At 41.9% G+C, this 18,844-nt stretch overlaps 1 protein-coding gene across 1 annotated transcript in view; it reads left to right on the top strand.

Annotated features, from left to right (window-relative positions):
* Nucleotides 1–9,193: 9,193 nt before the first annotated feature.
* SCFD2 (sec1 family domain containing 2) overlaps nt 9,194–18,844 on the top strand; it is a 422,076-nt gene continuing 412,425 nt past the window's right edge. Inside the window, exons 1-2 of the mRNA XM_047797932.1 lie at nt 9,194–10,172; nt 17,363–17,531. Of these exons, the coding sequence (XP_047653888.1) occupies nt 9,335–10,172; nt 17,363–17,531 (1,007 nt within the window). The 5' untranslated portion in view covers nt 9,194–9,334. The remainder of the gene's footprint in view (nt 10,173–17,362; nt 17,532–18,844) is intronic.

Raw genomic sequence — 18,844 nt, 5'->3', positions numbered from 1 at the left:
CTGGTCTTGCTCAGTGGGTTAAGGTCCAGTGTTGTGGTGAGCTGTGGTATAGGTCGAAGACACCGCTCATATCTGGTGTTGCTGTGGTTGTGATATAGGCTGGCACGACTGGATCCCTAGCCTGGGAACCTCCATGTGCCACGGATGTGGTCCTAAAAAGACAAAAGACAAAAGACCAAAAAAAAAAAAAAGATGTCTTTGTCTCTCACCCTGGGAGACTTCAAAGATAGGTAGTTTGCAAATAGCAAATATTATGTAAAATTATGACCTTATCAGGGAGTTCCCGTCGTGGCGCAGTGGTTAACGAATCCGACTAGAAACCATGAGGTTGCGGGTTCGGTCCCTGCCCTTGCTCAGTGGGTTAAAGATCCGGCGTTGCCGTGAGCTGTGGTGTAGGTCGCAGACGCGGCTCGGATCCCAGGTTGCTGTGGCTCTGGCGTAGGCCGGTGGCTACAGCTCCGATTCAACCCCTAGCCTCCTGGGAACCTCCATATGCCGCGGGAGCGGCCCAAGAAATAGCAACAACAACAACAACAACAACAAAAAGACAAAAAAAAAAATTATGACCTTATCAAACTACAATACTCTGTATATTCTGATTATATTGTTTTCCATTTGTTTGTATATTTGGGTGTATGGTCTGTTGGTTCTTTGCCAAAAAAAAAAAAAAATCAGGTTTTGGTGGAGGGAGTTTGTATTTGGGGGGAGGTTTTTTTTTTTTTTTGCCTCACCTGAGGCATGTGGAAGTTCCCAGGCCAGGGAGCAAACCTGCACCACAGCACTGATCCAAGCCCCAGCAGTGGCAACACTGGATCCTTAGCCTGCTGCACTACAAGGGATTTCCTAAAGCATCAGTTTTAATGCATCTATCTCTGAGAAGTACTGAAAGGGAAGGCTTATTAGTACAGGATGATTAAAACAATGTCAAGAAGTAAAGATCAAATAAAAGTGCCTTGCTCAGTATCTAGTAGATAGTTCTCAGAAATGTGTTTTGAATATATATGTACGAGCATTTAAGCCTTACTATGTTATTCGCTGTCAACTTTAGTTATGTCACTTCAGTGTTTCTCATTTTCCTCATCAGTAAATTGATACATTAAAATAGCTTGTTATGCCCACTTCCTGGAAGGAGAACAAAGCTAAAATAAAGTCTCAGATGTGAAAGCATTGGACAAGTTACAGGTGAGTTGGTGCTATGTGATAAAAGACATTTTTACATATGGAGCTACAGGGAAGTCATTCTGGCTTACACAGGAGTTAACTTGAATTTATGCTATAACTAGAACAGCCTATTTGTGGCCTATCAAACACTTTGTACATCTTCTTTGATTTTACTAAAGAAAAAGTCACAGTGACGAGAAGTAAAGAATGTCCATGTTAAAAATAAAGATCAAATGCCTCCCTTCCTGGGACACCAATGCTGGTACTCCTTAAATGATAAGACTCCCTTCCCAGGTGCCAAGCCATACTGATGAGCTGTATAAGTGCTGGTCTTTTTTAACCCTGAAGCAATGTATCTCTGATTTGTTTGATGTTCTTTGTTCTTCTTCTTCTTTTTTTTTTTTTGGTCTTTTTAGGACCACACCTGTAGCCTATGGAAAATTCCCAGGTTAGGGACTGAATCAGAACTGCAGCTGCCAGCCTACGACACAGCCACAGCAACACCAGATCCGAGCCTCATCTGTGACCTACACCACATCTCATGGCAATGATGGATCCTTAACCCACTGATAGAGGCCAGGGATCAAAACCCCATCTTCATGGATGCTAGTCAGATTTGTTTCCACTGCACCTCAATGGGAATTCCTGATGTTCTTTTTACTGACAAGACATAAAACTGTGCTGGAGCAGCTCCTCAGAATTATTTGAGAGGCTGTCTTCCAGGCTATAGTCCCTAGTTTGGCTCAAGTAAAACTGTTATCTATCCTATCATAGATTGTTTATTGATTTTTTTGTTGTTGTTGACATATGTCATGGGTTAGGCCTCTTATCCCTTGAAACACCTGAGTAACTGCACATGTGTAGAGTTTTCCTTCTGCTTTAGATACCACAGCAAGGAATTAAGCCCCAATTATCCATCTTCTTCTGCATTTTATTGCTTTTCTTTTTTTTTGGCCGTTCCCATGGCATGTGGAAGTACCCAGGCCAGGGATGGAACTTGCTCCACAGCAATAACCAGAGCCACAGCAGTGACAACATTGGATCCTTAACCCACTGAGCCACAGGGAACTCCTGCATTATGGTATATTTTAACACTAAATTCTATATTGCTAGTTATTTATGGAAAATTGTATCATCTATGCACATCTACACTGCAAAGTAAACTGCACTCTTTTTAAGGGTGAAAACAAACATTTCTTTCTTCTTTTTTTTTTTTTTAAATAGCTGCATCCCGACAGTATGCGGAAGTTCCTGTGCTACTGCAGCAACTGGAGCCACTGCAGTGACAATGCTGGATCCTTAACCTGCTGAGCCACATGGGAACTCCCCAATTTTTTTTTAATTCACCATGTTCTCTCTTACAATATCAAGCAAATGGAAAGTACTTAATAAATCCTTAAGTGTCGATCAAGCATATAGACAACTTAGAAAAGAGATGAAGGGATATATGCTCAATTTTATGAGAGTAGAAAATAATCGCTAGTTATTTTGAGCAGAAAAGTACAAATCACATTTAAAGAAGGTAAATCTGATGACCTTAAGCATGCAATTTTAGCAATAATTCATCTGATTCTGCCATGATGTCTGAGAGCAATAAATGGATTTTTACCCCCTGGATTTTCACCCCCTGGATTTTCTTCTCTTTTCTATCTACCCTGTGTCCAGAGATCATTTCATCCAATCTCATGACTTTTAATAGTGTTTATGTGATAGATAGCAATGATTCTCAATCTTCTGCCTGCATTTTTCTTGAGCTCAGGGCAAGCTGCTCTCTCTCTGTCTCTGATGATCCACCCAATGCCTCTCTTGGATACTTAAGAGCATGTCAAACTTAACTTGTGAATTCCCCTCCCAAACCTGTCCTATCCCACTTCCATCCTGTCCCAAGCTTTTCTCTTACTATCAGTAATAACCATCCAACCAAGCGTTCAGCCAAAACCTAAAGAATCATCCTTGACTCCTCTCTTTCCCTTTTGTGTCCCTTTCATACCTATAAAAATTCAATAGCAGAGTTCCCGTCGTGGCGTAGTGGTTAGCGAATCTGACTAGGAACCATGAGGTTGCGGGTTCGATCCCTGGCCTTGCTCAGTGGGTTAAGGATCCAGCGTTGCCAGGAGCTGTGGTGTAGGTCGCAGACGCAGCTCAGATCTGGCGTTGCTGTGGCTCTGGCGTAGGCCAGCAGCTACATCTCCGATTGGACCCCTAGCCTGGGAACCTCCATATGCCACGGGAGCAGCCCAAGAAATGACAAAAAGACAAATAAAATAAAATAAAAAATTCAATAGCAAGACCCTTTCGTTCTTCCAATAAAGCATATCCCATATGTCTACTCCTCTCCATTTTCATTGTCACACTGCAATCAAATAATGCAAATCTTTCAATGCTTTCCTGTTACAAATAAAATAAAATCCAAACTTCCTACTCTGTGACCCATAAGCCCCTTCATGATCTCGCGGCCCTTTGGCATGTGGCCATACGGGTTGTGCATTGTCCAACTTTGTGGGAGCCATCACATGTCCTCCTTCTGAATCACATTGGTTAACTCTTTTAGGGTCATTCTCTTACACCATCTGTGCTTATTCCCTCCTTATTTCTTCAGGCGTATTCCAGCTCTACATCTCTCAGTCCCCAACTTTGTTTCACTATATATACATGTCTCATATTCTCAGGATTTTAGCAGAGATATCTCCACTCACTGAAACTGATATCTAACCTCCCCCCAAGGACAATTCTCCTCATCTTTCTATATTGGATGCCCACCATGTTCCTTCACCCTGTTGTCCTATGGAGCCTGGAGATAGTATTGCCATTTCCCTGCCTCTGGTGGGCATCGCCAGACTGTTACAGTACTATTTTCTTGTGAAAATCCTCCTCCTTGCCGTGCACACCTCCTCATTTATCACCTCTGTCCCTGTCTTCATTTCCCCTCATTCACAGATGATGTTGGGGTCTGGTGCTCAGTCTTTCTTTCGTTTACCATCATAATGAGTGACGTCCACACCCTGCTTGTCTACTTTTTTGAATTCCTAGAATCTAGCTATTCAACCACCTTCATTCACTCCACTTCAGCAGTCTGCTTTCAAGGCCACACCATGAATCTTTGGTGTTGTATTATTTATTGTTATTAATATGGTGTTATTATATCCTAGAATTGGTCCTTCATTAAATTTTAGAGTCCAAACTGCTTTCTTTGACCCCAATTTCAAATTCGTCCAACTTTTTATTTTTTTATTTTTTATTTTGTCTTTTTGTCTTTTTAGGGCCACACCTGAGGCATATGGAAGTCCCAGGCTAGGGCTCTAATCAGAGCTGGTGCTGCCGGCTTATGCCAGAGCCACGGCAATGCCAGATCCCAGGCGCATCTGTGAACTACACCACAGCTCACAGCAATGGTGGATCCTTAACCCACTGAGCAAGGCCAGGGACCGAACCCACAACCTCATGGTTCCTAGTTGGGTTTGTTTCTGCTGCACCACTGCAGGAACTCCCCCAACTTTTATTTTTCAGATTCCATCTCCCTTTTCCCTTTTCCAGCACTGGCCACTGTTGACCATACTCTTCTTTTTGCAACTTGTTTCCCCCATGACTCCACTCACTGGCTTCCCTTCTGCAGACCCAGAAATGTTGCTCAGAGTTTTGTCCGTCATGGTCATTGTCTTCTTTCTTCCCTATTCTATCTTTAAGCAATCTCAAGCACACCCATTTGGAAATTACCAGACTTCTCTCCTGCAGTCTACAACATACGTCCAACTATTTACAAGATGTTTCCACCTGGATGTCCCATAATACCTTCAAAACAAGTCCCCACACTCATTATAATAGCTACTAGCAAAACAACAGTAATAACAGAAAATAACAAGTGTTAGAATGTGGGAAAATTAGAATTCTTGTACACCGTTTGTGAGGATAGAAAATAGTATAGCAGTTATGGACATAGAGGTCCTCAAAATATTAAAAATAGAATTATTGTATGATCTAGCAATTCTACTTCTGGGTATGTAGCCACAAGAATTCAAAGCAGGGTCTCAAAGAGATATTTTCTTTTGTGTGTGTGTCTTTTTAGGGCCACACCCATAGCATATAGAAGTTCCCAGGCTATGGTTCAAATTGGAGCTGCAGCTGTGGGCCTACACCTCAGCCACAGCAACACCAGGTCTGAGTTGCAGTGGCTAACTACACCACAGCTCATGGCAATGTCAGATCCTTAACCCACTGAGTGAGACCAGGGATCAAACCTGTATCCTCATGGATGCTAGTTGGGTTCTCAACCCGCTGAGAGACAACGGCAACTTTCTCAAAGAGATATTTGTATTCCCATGTTCCTAGTAGCATTATTCACAATTGCTGAAATGTGAAAGTAACCCAATGCCCATTGACAGAAGAATGGATAAAGAAAACATGGTATATACAATGGTATATAGAGTGGAATATTATTTAAAATAAAAAGCCTTAAAAAGAAGGAAATTCTGGCACATTTTATAACATGGGTAAATCTTACCAATATTATGCTAAGTGAAAGAAGTTAGTCATTAAAAGACAAATATTGTACAATTCCATTTGAGGGACCTAGAGTCGTCAACTCATGGAAATTGAAACTAGAATGGTGGATGCCAGGGGAGAGGGAAATGAGAGTGGTTAACTGTTGTGGAGTTTCAGTTTAGAAAGATGAAAAAATTCTGAAGATTATTGCAAACAATGTGAAAATACTTAACTACTGAACTGGGCACTGAACAAATGGTTAAGATGGTAAATTTCATGTATTTTGCCACAATTTAAAAAAAACATACAAAGAGACAAACAAAAACATGTCCCAAGCAAACTCGGTACATTTATTCCTCAATCTGCTTGTCTTCTAATTTTTCAAATCTCAGTGAGTGTCACTAACTAATCACCCTGGCAGAAAACTGCGCATTAAGCTGAGATTTCCCCTCTGCCTCTCTCTTTGTCAGTCTGATCATCAGGCTTCTTGTCTCCATCTTCTTAATATCTCCTCATAAATCCCCACTTCTACCACCTTTATTGATCAATAAAGGTGTACTCTCACCAGAGTTGTTGCTGTTGCTGTTTTCTTTCTTTCGGGCTGCACTTGTGGCTAATGGAGGTTCCCAGGCTAAGGGTCAAATTGGAGCCACAGCTACACCGGGATCCAATTTGCACCTGTGACCTACACCTCAGCTCAGGGCAACACCTGATCCTTAACCCTATGAGCTAGGCCAGGGATCGAACCTGCAACCTTATGGTTCCTAGTCGGATTCGTTTCCACTGCACCACAATGGGACATCCTGTTGCTGTTACTATTTTCTAACTGCCCTCACTGCCCTAAATCTTTACTCCATTCAAATTATTTTCCACTTATAATCTTTTTTCCCCTAAACTCCAAATGTGAACAAATTATTTCCTCTCCTAAGAATACACTCAGGCCCACCATATCAGTGGGTTCCAAATCCATGGATTCAACCAAACTTGGATAGAAAATATTTGAAGAAAATAATCCAGAAAGTTCCAAAAATCAAAACTTGAATTTGCTGTACACCAGTAACTATTTTTATAGCATCCACATTGTACTTATAGCCTTTTATGTAACATTTACATTGTACTAAGCTTTATAACTAATTTAAAGGTGATTTAAAGTATACAGTGCATAAATTATATGCAAATGATACAGCATTTTATATAAAGGATTTTAGCATCTGGAATTTTGGTATCTGCAGGAGCTGAGTGAGGTTGGCAGGCGGGGTAGGTGGGAAGGAGGAGGTGGGGGAACCAGGACACCAGATACAAAGGGACAATTATACTTTAATAGTTCCCCATTGAACAATATCTAGTCACTTATGATGGAGCATGATAATGTGAGAAAAAGGAATGCATATGTGTATGTGTGACTGGGCCACCTTGTACAGTAGAAAACTGACAGAACACTGTAAACTAGCTATCATAGAAAAAATAATAATCAGTAATAAAATAAAATAAAAAAATAAAAAAGCTCCCCATTGGCTGCTACTATATATACAATAAAATGAGACTCACTCTGATCTAGTCCCTTCGTTTCTAGTTCCTGGCTCCCATTTCTTCATGGGCCTCTCTTTAAACAATACATTCAAGCTGTACTAAACCGTTTGTAGTTTCAGAGAACATGTTGTAAGGTTTCATACTTCTATATCTTTGCTCATGCTGCTCTCTTTGCTTGGGCTGCCAGGAATGCTCCTCCCCATCCTGTACACCTGGTGAACACCTGGTTTTCTTTGAAGGCAACTCAAAACTCATGTCCTAGGTGAAACTTCTTTTGACCACTTCCCATTTTCTTTCATTTAGTCAGAATTTATTTTTCCTGCTGAGTAATGCTTAAACATTTTTTTAAAAAAACATTGCTTCTGTAACATTTTATTACACTTGCATGCTTTACATGTGTGGCTCCTTTTTTTTTTTTTTTTTTTTCCTGTCTTTTTAGGGCCGAACCCATGGCATATGGAGATTCCCAGGCTAGGGGTTGAATTGGAGCTGCCACAGCAACGCCAGATCAGAGCTGCATGGGCGACTTACACCACAGCTCATGGCAACACTGGATTCTTAACCCACTGAATGAGAATAGGTTTGAACCTGCATCCTCATGGTTACCAGTCAGATTCATTTTTGCTGAGCCATGACAGGAATTCCATGTGTGGGCCCTTTTATTTCAGAATCTTTTGAAGGTAAGCCTGTGGCTTACTTCTGTCTATACCCTCAGTGCCAACAGAGTGTCTGGAATATTGTACATGTCCATTAAAACTTAGCTGAATGTATTATTTATTATATTGGTATGATTTTAACATTTCTTCAACAAATATATATTGAATGCCTGTTATTTTCTAGTGTTGGGATTACCAAGCTTCTAGTGCACCACCTGGTAGAAAAGGTATATTCAGAGAACTGGATATGTGAATACTTACACACTTACATGGCAAGTACTTAGCAGAGGTATAACTTTTCATGGATCAGGTACTATATTTTATTACCCACTGTATTTTGGAGCTTAGCTCAGTGATTACACTTAGTATGTGCTTTGTAAACAGTGGTTGAGTGAACTGAACATATGAAATATTCTGGTTCATGTTGACTTCATTGTGCAGTTAATGTTCTAAACTGGGACTACCTGGAGAGTAATTGAGAAATCATGAAGATTTTTGGTGCCATTATGAAATAACTGAAAAGAAAAAAAAAAAAAGTGATTGCCTGGAGGTATCCTATAGGCAACAGGGTCAGGAGAGGCTTTTAAGCAGAAAAATTGTTGGGCCAGTTTAGTTTATTAGGGAAAAAACTGGGTTGGAGGGAGAAGAGACGGAAAACTGGGAAATGGGGAGAGCATTTCTGTTGTACAGCTGAGAAATGTTAGTGAATTAAGGCAGTGACAGCAAGGATGACTAAGGAGGGATGGAGTGTAGATTTTTTAAGTCTATCAAGATTTAGTGCCAATGAGATAGAGGGAAGGAAGATGGAGAAAGTGAAAGCGAAACTGATACGTTAGAAGTTGTGTTCAATAATGGCTGTGGTAGTAATCTATAAACTATAAAACATCCCGCAGCAGTTGGTTGCTTTCATTTTTTTTCTGGCTGCTCTCAATTTAGTTGGGCGAAGAGGTTAAACATTTCTTAAATTTTATTTTGGCTGCACCCTGCAGCATAAGAAAGTTCCCTGGGGGCCAGGGATCAACCTGGCGCCGAAATTGGCGCCGCACTGCAGCAACGAAAAATCCTTAACCTGTTGAGCCACAAGAGAATTTCCAAAGTGGCTGTCCTTTTAAAGAGATGTGTTCAGATCCAAGGAAAATATCAAATTTTGAACTAGGTTCTATCATTCTTGAAATTTCTCAAGGGGCAGGGAAAGGCCGTCCGAGCAGAGAGGAAGACGAAAGGAAAACACAGCTATTTCGCAGAAAACTCCTTCACAAACAGGGAACTCTAGAGGCACCCCGGAGCCCCGCCTATTCCTCCCAGCACTCCCCATTCTTCCGCGACGGGTTTTCGCTAGCCAATCACGGTCCCTGACGTCATTACTCTGCGCCGACACTGGACGAGTCAGAAGCATCCACACGTGTACTGTGTTGACTGTCAATGTCTCCGGGACTCCAATTCCCGGAAGCTGTGAGTTCTAAGAGAAGTTCCCGCACTTGGTGCCCAAATTCTGCGAATTCCCAACCATGAGCATCCCCGGAGTGCTGTCCTTTACCCAGCAAGCCTGGGAGCAGGTGCTGGCCAAAGTGAAACGGGCCGTAGTCTACCTGGACGCCGCCAGCGCGGAAAGCCTGCACTGGGGCTGCGGGTCCTCGCGACTGTTGGAGGCGGTGGGGAGCCCTGCGTGTTACCTCAGGGAGTTCGAGCCCGCTGCAGTTGGTGGCGGAGCCGACCAGCCCAAGGCGGTGTTTGTACTGAGCTGCCTGCTGAAAGGCCGGACCGTGGAGACCCTACGGGATATCATCTGTCGCAGTCACTTCCAGTATTGTGTGGTGGTCACGGCTGTGAACCATGCAGTCCACCTCACAGCTAATCACGTGCCGGCGGCCGCAGCGGCAGAGCTGGAAGGGCAGCAGCCGGTGTTCGAGCAACTGGAGGAGAAGCTGTGCGAGTGGATGGGCAACATGAACTACACCGCTGAAGTGCTGCACATCCCGTTGTTACTCGCTCCTGTTGCTCCCCACCTTGCCTTGACTCCAGCTTTTGCTTCCCTTTTCCCACTATTACCCCAAGATGTGCATATCCTCAACCGTGCCCGACCGGATAAGAGGAGACTAGGAAGCCTGAGTGAGGTGGATGCCACTGCCCTCACCCCTGAGCTGCTGCTGCAGATCAGGTGCCTAGTGTCAGGCCTCAGTTCCCTGTGTGAGCATTTAGGGGTACGGGAGGAGTGTTTTGCTGTAGGTTCCCTCAGTCGAATTATCGCTGCAGATCTGGCCAATTTTGCTCCCGCCAAGAACAGGAGGAAGACTGCCACAGGCAGGGCATCAGTGGTCTTTGTGGACAGAACTCTGGATCTCACAGGTGAGTGGCATTGCGGTGGAGGGCTTCCTAACCACCTTCCAAAGTGCTGGGACTTTCATTGATTCAGCATATGTTTTATATATGACCTTCTACTATGTGTCCGTTGAGAAGACAAAGAAGCACTAGACGGACTTAGTCCCTGATGTCACAGTCTAGAGGGGGATACAAGCAAGCAAATTAGAAATTAAAATCAGTTTGCTTAATGCTGTCATTGGCAAATACATCCTTAACGTGCACTGACTGAATTGTATCTAGTGGAGAGGTTGGAAGAGTAGACTTATGCTAACATGGAGGAGAACTGACCCACCTGGGAATCTTTTAGAAACGTGCAGATAGCAGTATTCACAACAATCTGTCATTGCTGTGAATGCTTCACATTGTTGGGAGAAGCATCAACAGGTGACCAAGTGTAGGGAACCTATGCAACAAAACACAAAAATACTACAGTTGGGATTCTTGTGTGGCTCAGCGGAAGCGAATCTGACTAGTATCCATGATGTGAGTTGGATCCCTGGCTTTGCTCTTCCTGTCGGTGATCCGGAGTTGCCTTGATCTGTGGTGTAGGTGGCAGACCGCAGCTGAGATCTGGCGTTGGCCAGTGGCTGCAGCTCCCATTAGACCCCTAGCCTGGGAACTTCTATATGCCTTGGCTGTGGCCTTAAAAAGACCAAAAAAAAAAAAATTAGTTACTTTTTAATATGAGTGTTAATAAACGAGGTTGACCTTAAGTTTTATCAGAAAAAGATGAAACAGAATTGTAGAAAACGTTTTCAATGTTTGTTGATTAATTCTTAGCTCTTATTGTATTGAGGATTGGATAGATAATCCCAAATGGTAATGATGTATTATTTATACACATGAGTAACAAATGCTACCCTTAAAGTAGGTGAAGGAAAAACGTTTTCTGATACTTGACATGCGCATTTATTTGCAAAGGGCAACTTTATTGTTCGCTAATTAGGTAGATACAGTGCTGCTGGTAATGTAGGCTGGCCATACCCAAGTTCAGGGAGAATAATCAGGAAACTACATGGGTAAGCATTACCTTCAGTAGGTTGAAGAAAATGTTGAGTGAAGTTTAAAAAAAACCCACAATATGTGCTTTTTAACCTTGAAGATTAATATTCAGATTATAAAGTAGATAGTAAGCTGTATGGTAATACTGAGATGTAAGCTTAATGAGGTGGCTGGAAAAACCAGGTCTTCCGTCTGTAAATGTGATTTAAACGAAAGTAATCATTGTAACACCTGTGAACTCTGAGGATTAAAAACACCTGATGAATATATGATTGTTGCCTTTTTAAGGGTGTGGTACATAATGCTTATGCTTCTCTTTCTTTTTGCCCCACATGTGACCTATTTTATCGTTAGTCAAGGTCATATTTTTGCGTCTGCCCCCAGGACTGCAGTTAGGCAAATTTTAATGTCCTGGCCATCCAGCATCATAGCAACTACTCCTTTATATCTCACGCCTCTTTTCCTTATAAACAAGGTAAGCCTAGCTTCTGCCCTTTAAAATCTTATAATACAAAGCAGTCAGGAGTGGTTTAGAAAATAAGGGCACGTAGAAAGACAAGGTTGCCATCAGCACAATTATTTTGTACTTTCTTTCTCCTCAAGCCTTCAGATCTCCCTCGCCATATTTACCCTTCAGATTTCTTGCTTTTATATGTAATTCATGTTGCCCATCCACTCACACAGCAAGTCTAAGCCATCAGAAAAGTTTTGTATCTTCCCATCACCAAGTCTACCAACCTTTTGACATTTGTACCCACATATTTTATCTTTCCTTCCTTCATATTAAAAGGAGATATATGGTTCCTGATAGTATCTAGTACCAGCTTTTCCTCCTTTGCAGACTAGATTTACCTCTTTCAAATACCCTTTCCCTTGAAGTTCCCGTCCTGGCTCAGTGGTTAACAAATCCCACTAGGAATCATGGGGTTTTGTGTTTGATCCCTGGCCTTGCTTAGTGGGTTAAGGGTCCGGCGTTGCTGTGGCTGTGGTGTAGGCCAGCAACTCTGATTAGACCCCTAGCCTGGGAACCTCCATATGCCTCAGATACAGCAAAAACAAAACAAAACAAATACCCTCTCCCTTTCCTAGATCATCATTAAAAGGAAAAATATCTTTTCTACTGGCGCTTTCTCCATCATCATGCACACCAAATGGACCCCACAGACTCTTCCAACTTTTGTTTCATTTCTGCTGCATTTTATGGCAGACTTAGACATTTGTCTGTACTTGCCATCTTTACAATCATCTACTTCAATCTTCCCTTGATTTCACTTTAGTTTTTTTCTTCCTCAATATTCTTCAGAAACTTCCTTCATCAAGATTACAGTGGCCTCCATATCACCAAATCCAATGTTCAGTTTTCAGGACTCTTTTATTCAATCTCAAAGCAGCATTTGTCACAGCAGAGCAGAGGGTGCAAATAGTTAAATATTAAAGAAGTACACAAGACAGATAATGCAGTGTCTTGTGTGAACCTATCAGGATACAGCTGACATGTTATTTGCTTGCTCACAATCCTCCCCTCACACCCACTATCAAGTCCAAGTTCCTTAGCTTTGTTTTCATGGCCGTACATGACCTGCTCGTGTGTACCTCTCCCACCTTGTCTCTTACTGATCTCCCCTCACACACTGCTTTCCTGGTGCACTGGCCACCTGGCATTCCTCGACATGCCAAGCAAGCATGTCCTGGCCTCAGGGCCTTTGAAGTTCTTCTGCAGATCCCCTTGGATTATTTCTCCTCCAGGTGTCTACATGGCTTTCTTGCTCACTTACTTCAAAACTCCCCTCACATGTCTCCTTCTCGGACCATTTTCTTTGGACACTTTCTAACCCCTTACCCTGCTTTACTTGTCAAATTACCTAACATGCTAATTGATGATCTATTGCCTGTCTCTTCCCATTTGTTTTTTTTTTGTCTTTTGTCTTTTTTTTTTTGTTGTTGTTGCTATTTCTTGGGCTGCTCCCGCGGCATATGGAGGTTTCCAGGCTAGGGGTCGAATCGGAGCTGTAGCCACCGGCCTACGCCAGAGCCACAGCAATGCGGGATCTGAGCCGCGTCTGCAACCTACACCACAGCTCACGGCAACGCCAGATCCTTAACCCACTGATCAAGGGCAGGGACCGAACCCGCAACCTCATGGTTCCTAGTCGGATTCGTTAACCACTGCGCCAGGACGGGAACTCCCCATGTCTCTTCCCATTTGAATGGAAGCCCTTGGGGAGGGGGCTGTTTTGTTTACTGTGTATTAACTAGCACTCAGAAGAATGTCTTAGTAGGTATTCAATAAAAGAAATTCAATAAAACACTAATTCATGAATAGATGAATGAATGGGTGAATGAAAGGTTGCTGCCCCCTAGACATTCACTGAGGTTAACATACTCATTTTTTTTCTGATTGAAAAGACTTCTGAGATTTTTAAGTTGCATCAGCCATTCACAAATGCAGTGGGTGTGCACCAAGGCACACTCTTTCTGAATATTCTATAATTTGGCACTTTGGGCCTACAGTAATACTTGAGAAAAGAAATAATAATTAATAACTAATCATATTTATGTGAATACTTATTGGATAACAATCACTTCCACATTAGCTTATTTGATCTTCTGAACAAATTAAGTGAACTAAGTATTATTTATTATTTTAAGAATAAAGAATAATTGAGGCTCTGGAGTTTTTCTTTACTGGAAAAAAACCCCCTTACACATTAAGTAGAAGGTCAGCGGTGACAGGATTTCTCCAATATTTCTATCAGTTTCCAAGGTCAGCATCTTTTTTTTTTTTTTTTTCTTTAACTGGATTGTCAGAGTAGTTAGTTGTCTAGTCTTGTATTGTTGGTGTCAAGTCCACACTTTCTTTGTATTTGTTTAAGGCCTTTTTGCTAGTAGATGGGCTTCCAGGGTGTTCTTTAAATTAGTGAAGGTCCTTCATAAGCAGATTGGCATGAGAGGAGACATTTGAGGTACAGGAGGTGAAAGACCGTTTTGTATTGAAAGGGGCATTGTTCAAAGAGAGCAGATGGGAGATTTCTCTGGGTAGCCTCAAGGCAACGGGTAAAAAGAGAAAGAAAAATTCCTCTATTTTGTCAAGGGCTTAGGAGGAGCCATGAAAATGTTATTTTCAATGGAATGCTGAGAGAATTGTACAAGGTGATGATAAAGCAATGAGAGTGACCCTCCCAAAAGTTCCTTATATTTCTCAAGTATGTTTAAAGTGATAAGAACTCTACTTCCTTCCTACCTTCCTGAATAATTCAATTTAAAAGCATCGAGGGTGGGACTAAGCAAGGTAGTGTCCACACATCCATACAGGGAGGAAAGCACTGACCGGATCAGGCCGTCAGAGCTCAAGCTGGGTGAGATACCCTGAGTGGGGAGAGGTCACCTGGGTAGGGTGGCAGGTGACAGCAGCAGTGGCCTGGTGGGATAGCAGAGAAGGGGAGGCCAGAGTGGGTGGGTTAAGGGGGTGTCCCCAGGGGCCAAAATTTTTGCCTGTCTACTGGTAGCATGGAACAAAAATTTTATTTGTGGTCCGCTCTGTAACCAGTCACCTTTGGCATAGTGTAGCTCAGAAAAGGTCCATGATCTACATCCCATTTTTAGATTATGACATTCCTTCAGAAGGGATCAAAATTATTACTGGTTGATGGTGGGTAGACTTTGGAAGGTAAATTCTAATTGGAACGCACGTGTTACTGTGGTCCTAATAACTTATAAATTGAAGTCTTTTTGTTTTTTTAAAATTAAAGAAAAAAATTTTTTTTTGTCTTTTTATTGCCGCACTCCTGGCATATAGAAGTTCCCAGGCTAGGGGTCAAATCGGAGCTGTAGCTGCTGCCCTACACCACAGCCACAGCAATGCCTTATCTGAGACGAGTCTGCGACTTAAAGCACAGCTCGTGGCAACACTGGATCCTTAACCCACTGAGTGAGGCCAGGGATCAAACCCACATCCTCACGGATATTAGTCAGATTCGTAACCCACTGAGCAACAATGGGAACTCCTGAAGTCTTTTTAATGGATAACCTTTTGGATAACCATCCAAACTATCTTCTGAATGATCAGCTCAGTGGTTCATTTGTGTCAGAAATGTTTCAACACAATGCTATGATTCCATAATGGTAATCCTCAGGGCTGATTTTCAGTTGGTACACAGCTATGTTGTTAAGATTTATATCTGTCCTGGATGCAGCAAGTATAAGAATTTGGGGAGCTCATGACTTGTTATAAGAATTTGTTGTTTCAAGCATTTGTGTGGTTTCTTATATCAAATTATGGCTAGGAGAGTTCCCGTCATGGCTAAGTGGTAATGAACCCAGCTAGTATGCATGAGGACACAGGTTAGATCCCTGGCCTTGCTTAGTGGGTTAAGGATATGTTGTTGCCGTGAGCTGTGGTGTAGGTCACAGATGCGGCTTGGATCCTGTGTTGCTGTGGCTGTGGTTTACGCCGGCAGCTGCAGCTCTGATTCCACCCCTAGCCTGGGAACTTCCAGATGCCGCATATGTGGTCCTAAAAAGCAAAAAAAAAAAAAAAAAAAAAAAATTGTGGCTAGGGATCCATTCCGCAAATATTTCATGAGTAGCTTGTAGTCTGAGTGTTGGGGAGACAACCATAAACCACAGGCAACATAAATAAGACATGATTCCTTTCAGGCCTAATAAGTGACTGTTTTACTGATAGAATAAGAACTCTTTAACATCAGAAGCCACCTTAGAAGCACTCATACTGGCTCTGTCTTAAGTCACTTTTATGGGACTGATTTTTATTTTTTAATAAAGAGTGTGGTTTTTGGAGTTATCTGCCTTCTGAGTTTGAATTCTTGCTCTGTAATTTACAGCATATATTATCTTGAGCAAGTTACTTAAACTGAGTCTTCTACTCAGCCAATGAGCATCATAATACCCACCTATCAGAGTCATTATAAGAATTAAGTGGAAAATGCATAGTATGGAAGCTCACACCTGTTTATCACAAGTTCTCAATAAATATTAGCTATTGTGAGGAAGATGATGATGGTGATGGCAGTGATTCTTTGGAGTTTTGGTTTAGTCTTTTCTACCTAATTCTTCTGTCCAAATAACATGATGTGGCAAAGCAAAAGAAAGACCGAGATAGACATTAAGAAGTAAAATGTTCATTAATTTGAAGTGGGAGGGATCAAAGCAAATTGACTTGGCCAATCTCATCCATTACTGGAACGATGTCCTTTCATCAGTGATTGCTTTTGGAAAAATAACTCGTTCTCATGGAAAAGGTATTAAACTCTGTTATTGGTGTTGAATTTTATTTCAGGCTTATTAATTCATTGGTTATTAAAATAATTAATACACGTGAAACACCTAGAACAGTGCCTGGAACACAGAAAGTACTCTGTAAATGCTTCTGTCATTGTGAACTGCTACTGTGCTTTTTTTTTTTTTCTTGCTTTTTAGGGCTGCACCTGTGGCATATAGAAGTTCCGCAACACCGGATCCTTAACCCACTGAGCGGGGCCAGGGATCCAACCTGTGTCCCCATACCAGTCGGGTTTGTTACTGCTGAGCCATGATGGGAACGCCCTACCATTTATTCATGTGTTCTTTCCTTCATCTAATAAATAATAAGTGATCCTATTAGCCACCAAGTTGCCTGCTAGACATGATAGGTAGAAGGTGAACTAGATAAACAGTTGCCATCACCCAGTTATGTAAGCTTCTGGCAAAAGGGTGATCTATTTTTGGTCAGTTCTCTAAGCACTTCTGGGTCTTAAGGTCTTCATCAGTAAAATGAGTAAAATCTTTTTGCCTCTAAAATTTCAGGGGAGTGTTAACCTATGGCACGATTTATCTGACTGACCAAATGTTGAATATTTGTTTATCCATGAAATACTTATTGACGCCTTCCATGGGTAGGCACTATGCTAGGTGCTGGGAATGTAGTAGTAACCAGAGCAGACACAGTGCCTCCCCTCAGGGACCCTTAAGTCCAACACACAAGACATAACGTTGTCTTGGTAACTGTCAACTTGACTAGTTGTTCTAAAGGGGAAATGTTAGCTTTGTGTTGTTGATCCGTGTAACAGAAACTAAAGATGGGTGTTGTTTTTGATAGAAGGAGCCTTCCAAAACATTAACTTAGCTGCCTCTAACTCCCACTTTGTGAACTGATATTTTCTTGTCTGCTTAAATAGGAGCCGTCGGACACCATGGAGACAACTTGGTAGAGAAGATTATTTCGGTGCTTCCCCAGCTTCCAGGCCACACCAATGATGTGATGGTGAACATGGTAGAACTCACCGCGCTCCAGGCTGAGGAGGAGAATCAGAATATGGTTGCACCTGGCTGTCTTGCACAATCCAAGTAAGATGTGTGGGTTTTTCTCTCATCCTCTCTCTTTCCTTTTCTTTCTCACCTTGACTGTTCTTGTAGAAAGGCAATAGCGAAGAGTTAGTCTGGTTGAAAAATTCATGGTGGATAGCACTGAGAAAAAAGACTTTTTTTCCTTAACTTCGAGGTAACTATAGTCACTAAATAACATAAGCCAAAAAGTACGGAATTTTATGGTGGTGTCATTTAGATGTAATAGAAGCATGTTCCCAGGGTCAGCTCAGTGAGTCAATTTATGCGTTTGCATTCCGCAGACAGCTTCTCACGGACTCCAGGCTAGCCTTACCCAATTTCTCTTTCCCGGCTGACTTTTCCACATTACTAAAGTACTGCCCACATGGCTCTGAAACAGTGCCATCTTTTTATACGTAAATGATACACTCTTGGGCATTAGTGGGGAACGTTTTTATTTTCACGAATACTTTTTCACATGGTTAGAGAAAGAAGACAGGGCACTTTATGTTACCACAGAGTTCTAAAAATAAAAGAGCATTTCCCCAGAAACATGACAATAAAAATATACAATAGTTACCTTTTCTACTTTGTCCTTCATCAACAATTCTTATGAGAAAAAAAATTGTATTAGAAGAGAAAAAAGCATCTAAGTATCAGTTTCCCTTATCTTTACGTTTAAAAGTTTTAAACAAAACAGGACCTTTTAGCATTATAGCTTCCAATCTTTTTTTTTTTTTTTTTGTCTTTTGAAGGACGCACCCACGGCATATAGAGGTTCCCAGGCTAGGGGTCAGATCAGAGCTGCAGCTGCCCGCCTACATCACAGCCACAGTAATGCTGGATCCAAGAGAGTCTGTGACCTACACCACAGCTCACAGCAACGCTGGATCCTTAACCTACTGAGTGAAGCTAGGGATCGAACTTGAGTCCTCGTGGATAACAGTTGGGTTCGTGACCACTGAGCCATGATGGGAACTCCTAATGTGGTCTTTGTAGATCAATGTGGGCTTTGTGGAAGTGGTGGTCCTTGATTCAGTTGTCTTGAAGGATTTATAAAAGAAGAGAAGGCTCACATAAACATAGGTGTGGAAACAAGAATGGTCAGGGCCTAATGTGATGGGTTGTGGGGGAGAAAGACAATCCCACTGAAGCACCACTGTGATCAGCTCTATAACATTTTTCTGGACTAACTATGTGCTAAGCACACTACCAGGCATTTTACATTTGGGAAGTCATTTAAGTTTTACAAGAACCCATTGAGATAGGTGTTTTTATTCCATTTTACAGATAAGGGAACTAAGAAAAAGGACATTAGGTAACGTAGCTAGCAG

Source organism: Phacochoerus africanus, chromosome 10 (genome assembly GCF_016906955.1).
Source record: "Phacochoerus africanus isolate WHEZ1 chromosome 10, ROS_Pafr_v1, whole genome shotgun sequence".
Classification (NCBI taxonomy): Eukaryota; Metazoa; Chordata; class Mammalia; order Artiodactyla; family Suidae; genus Phacochoerus; species Phacochoerus africanus.
This window is presented reverse-complemented; position numbering and strand designations above follow the sequence as displayed.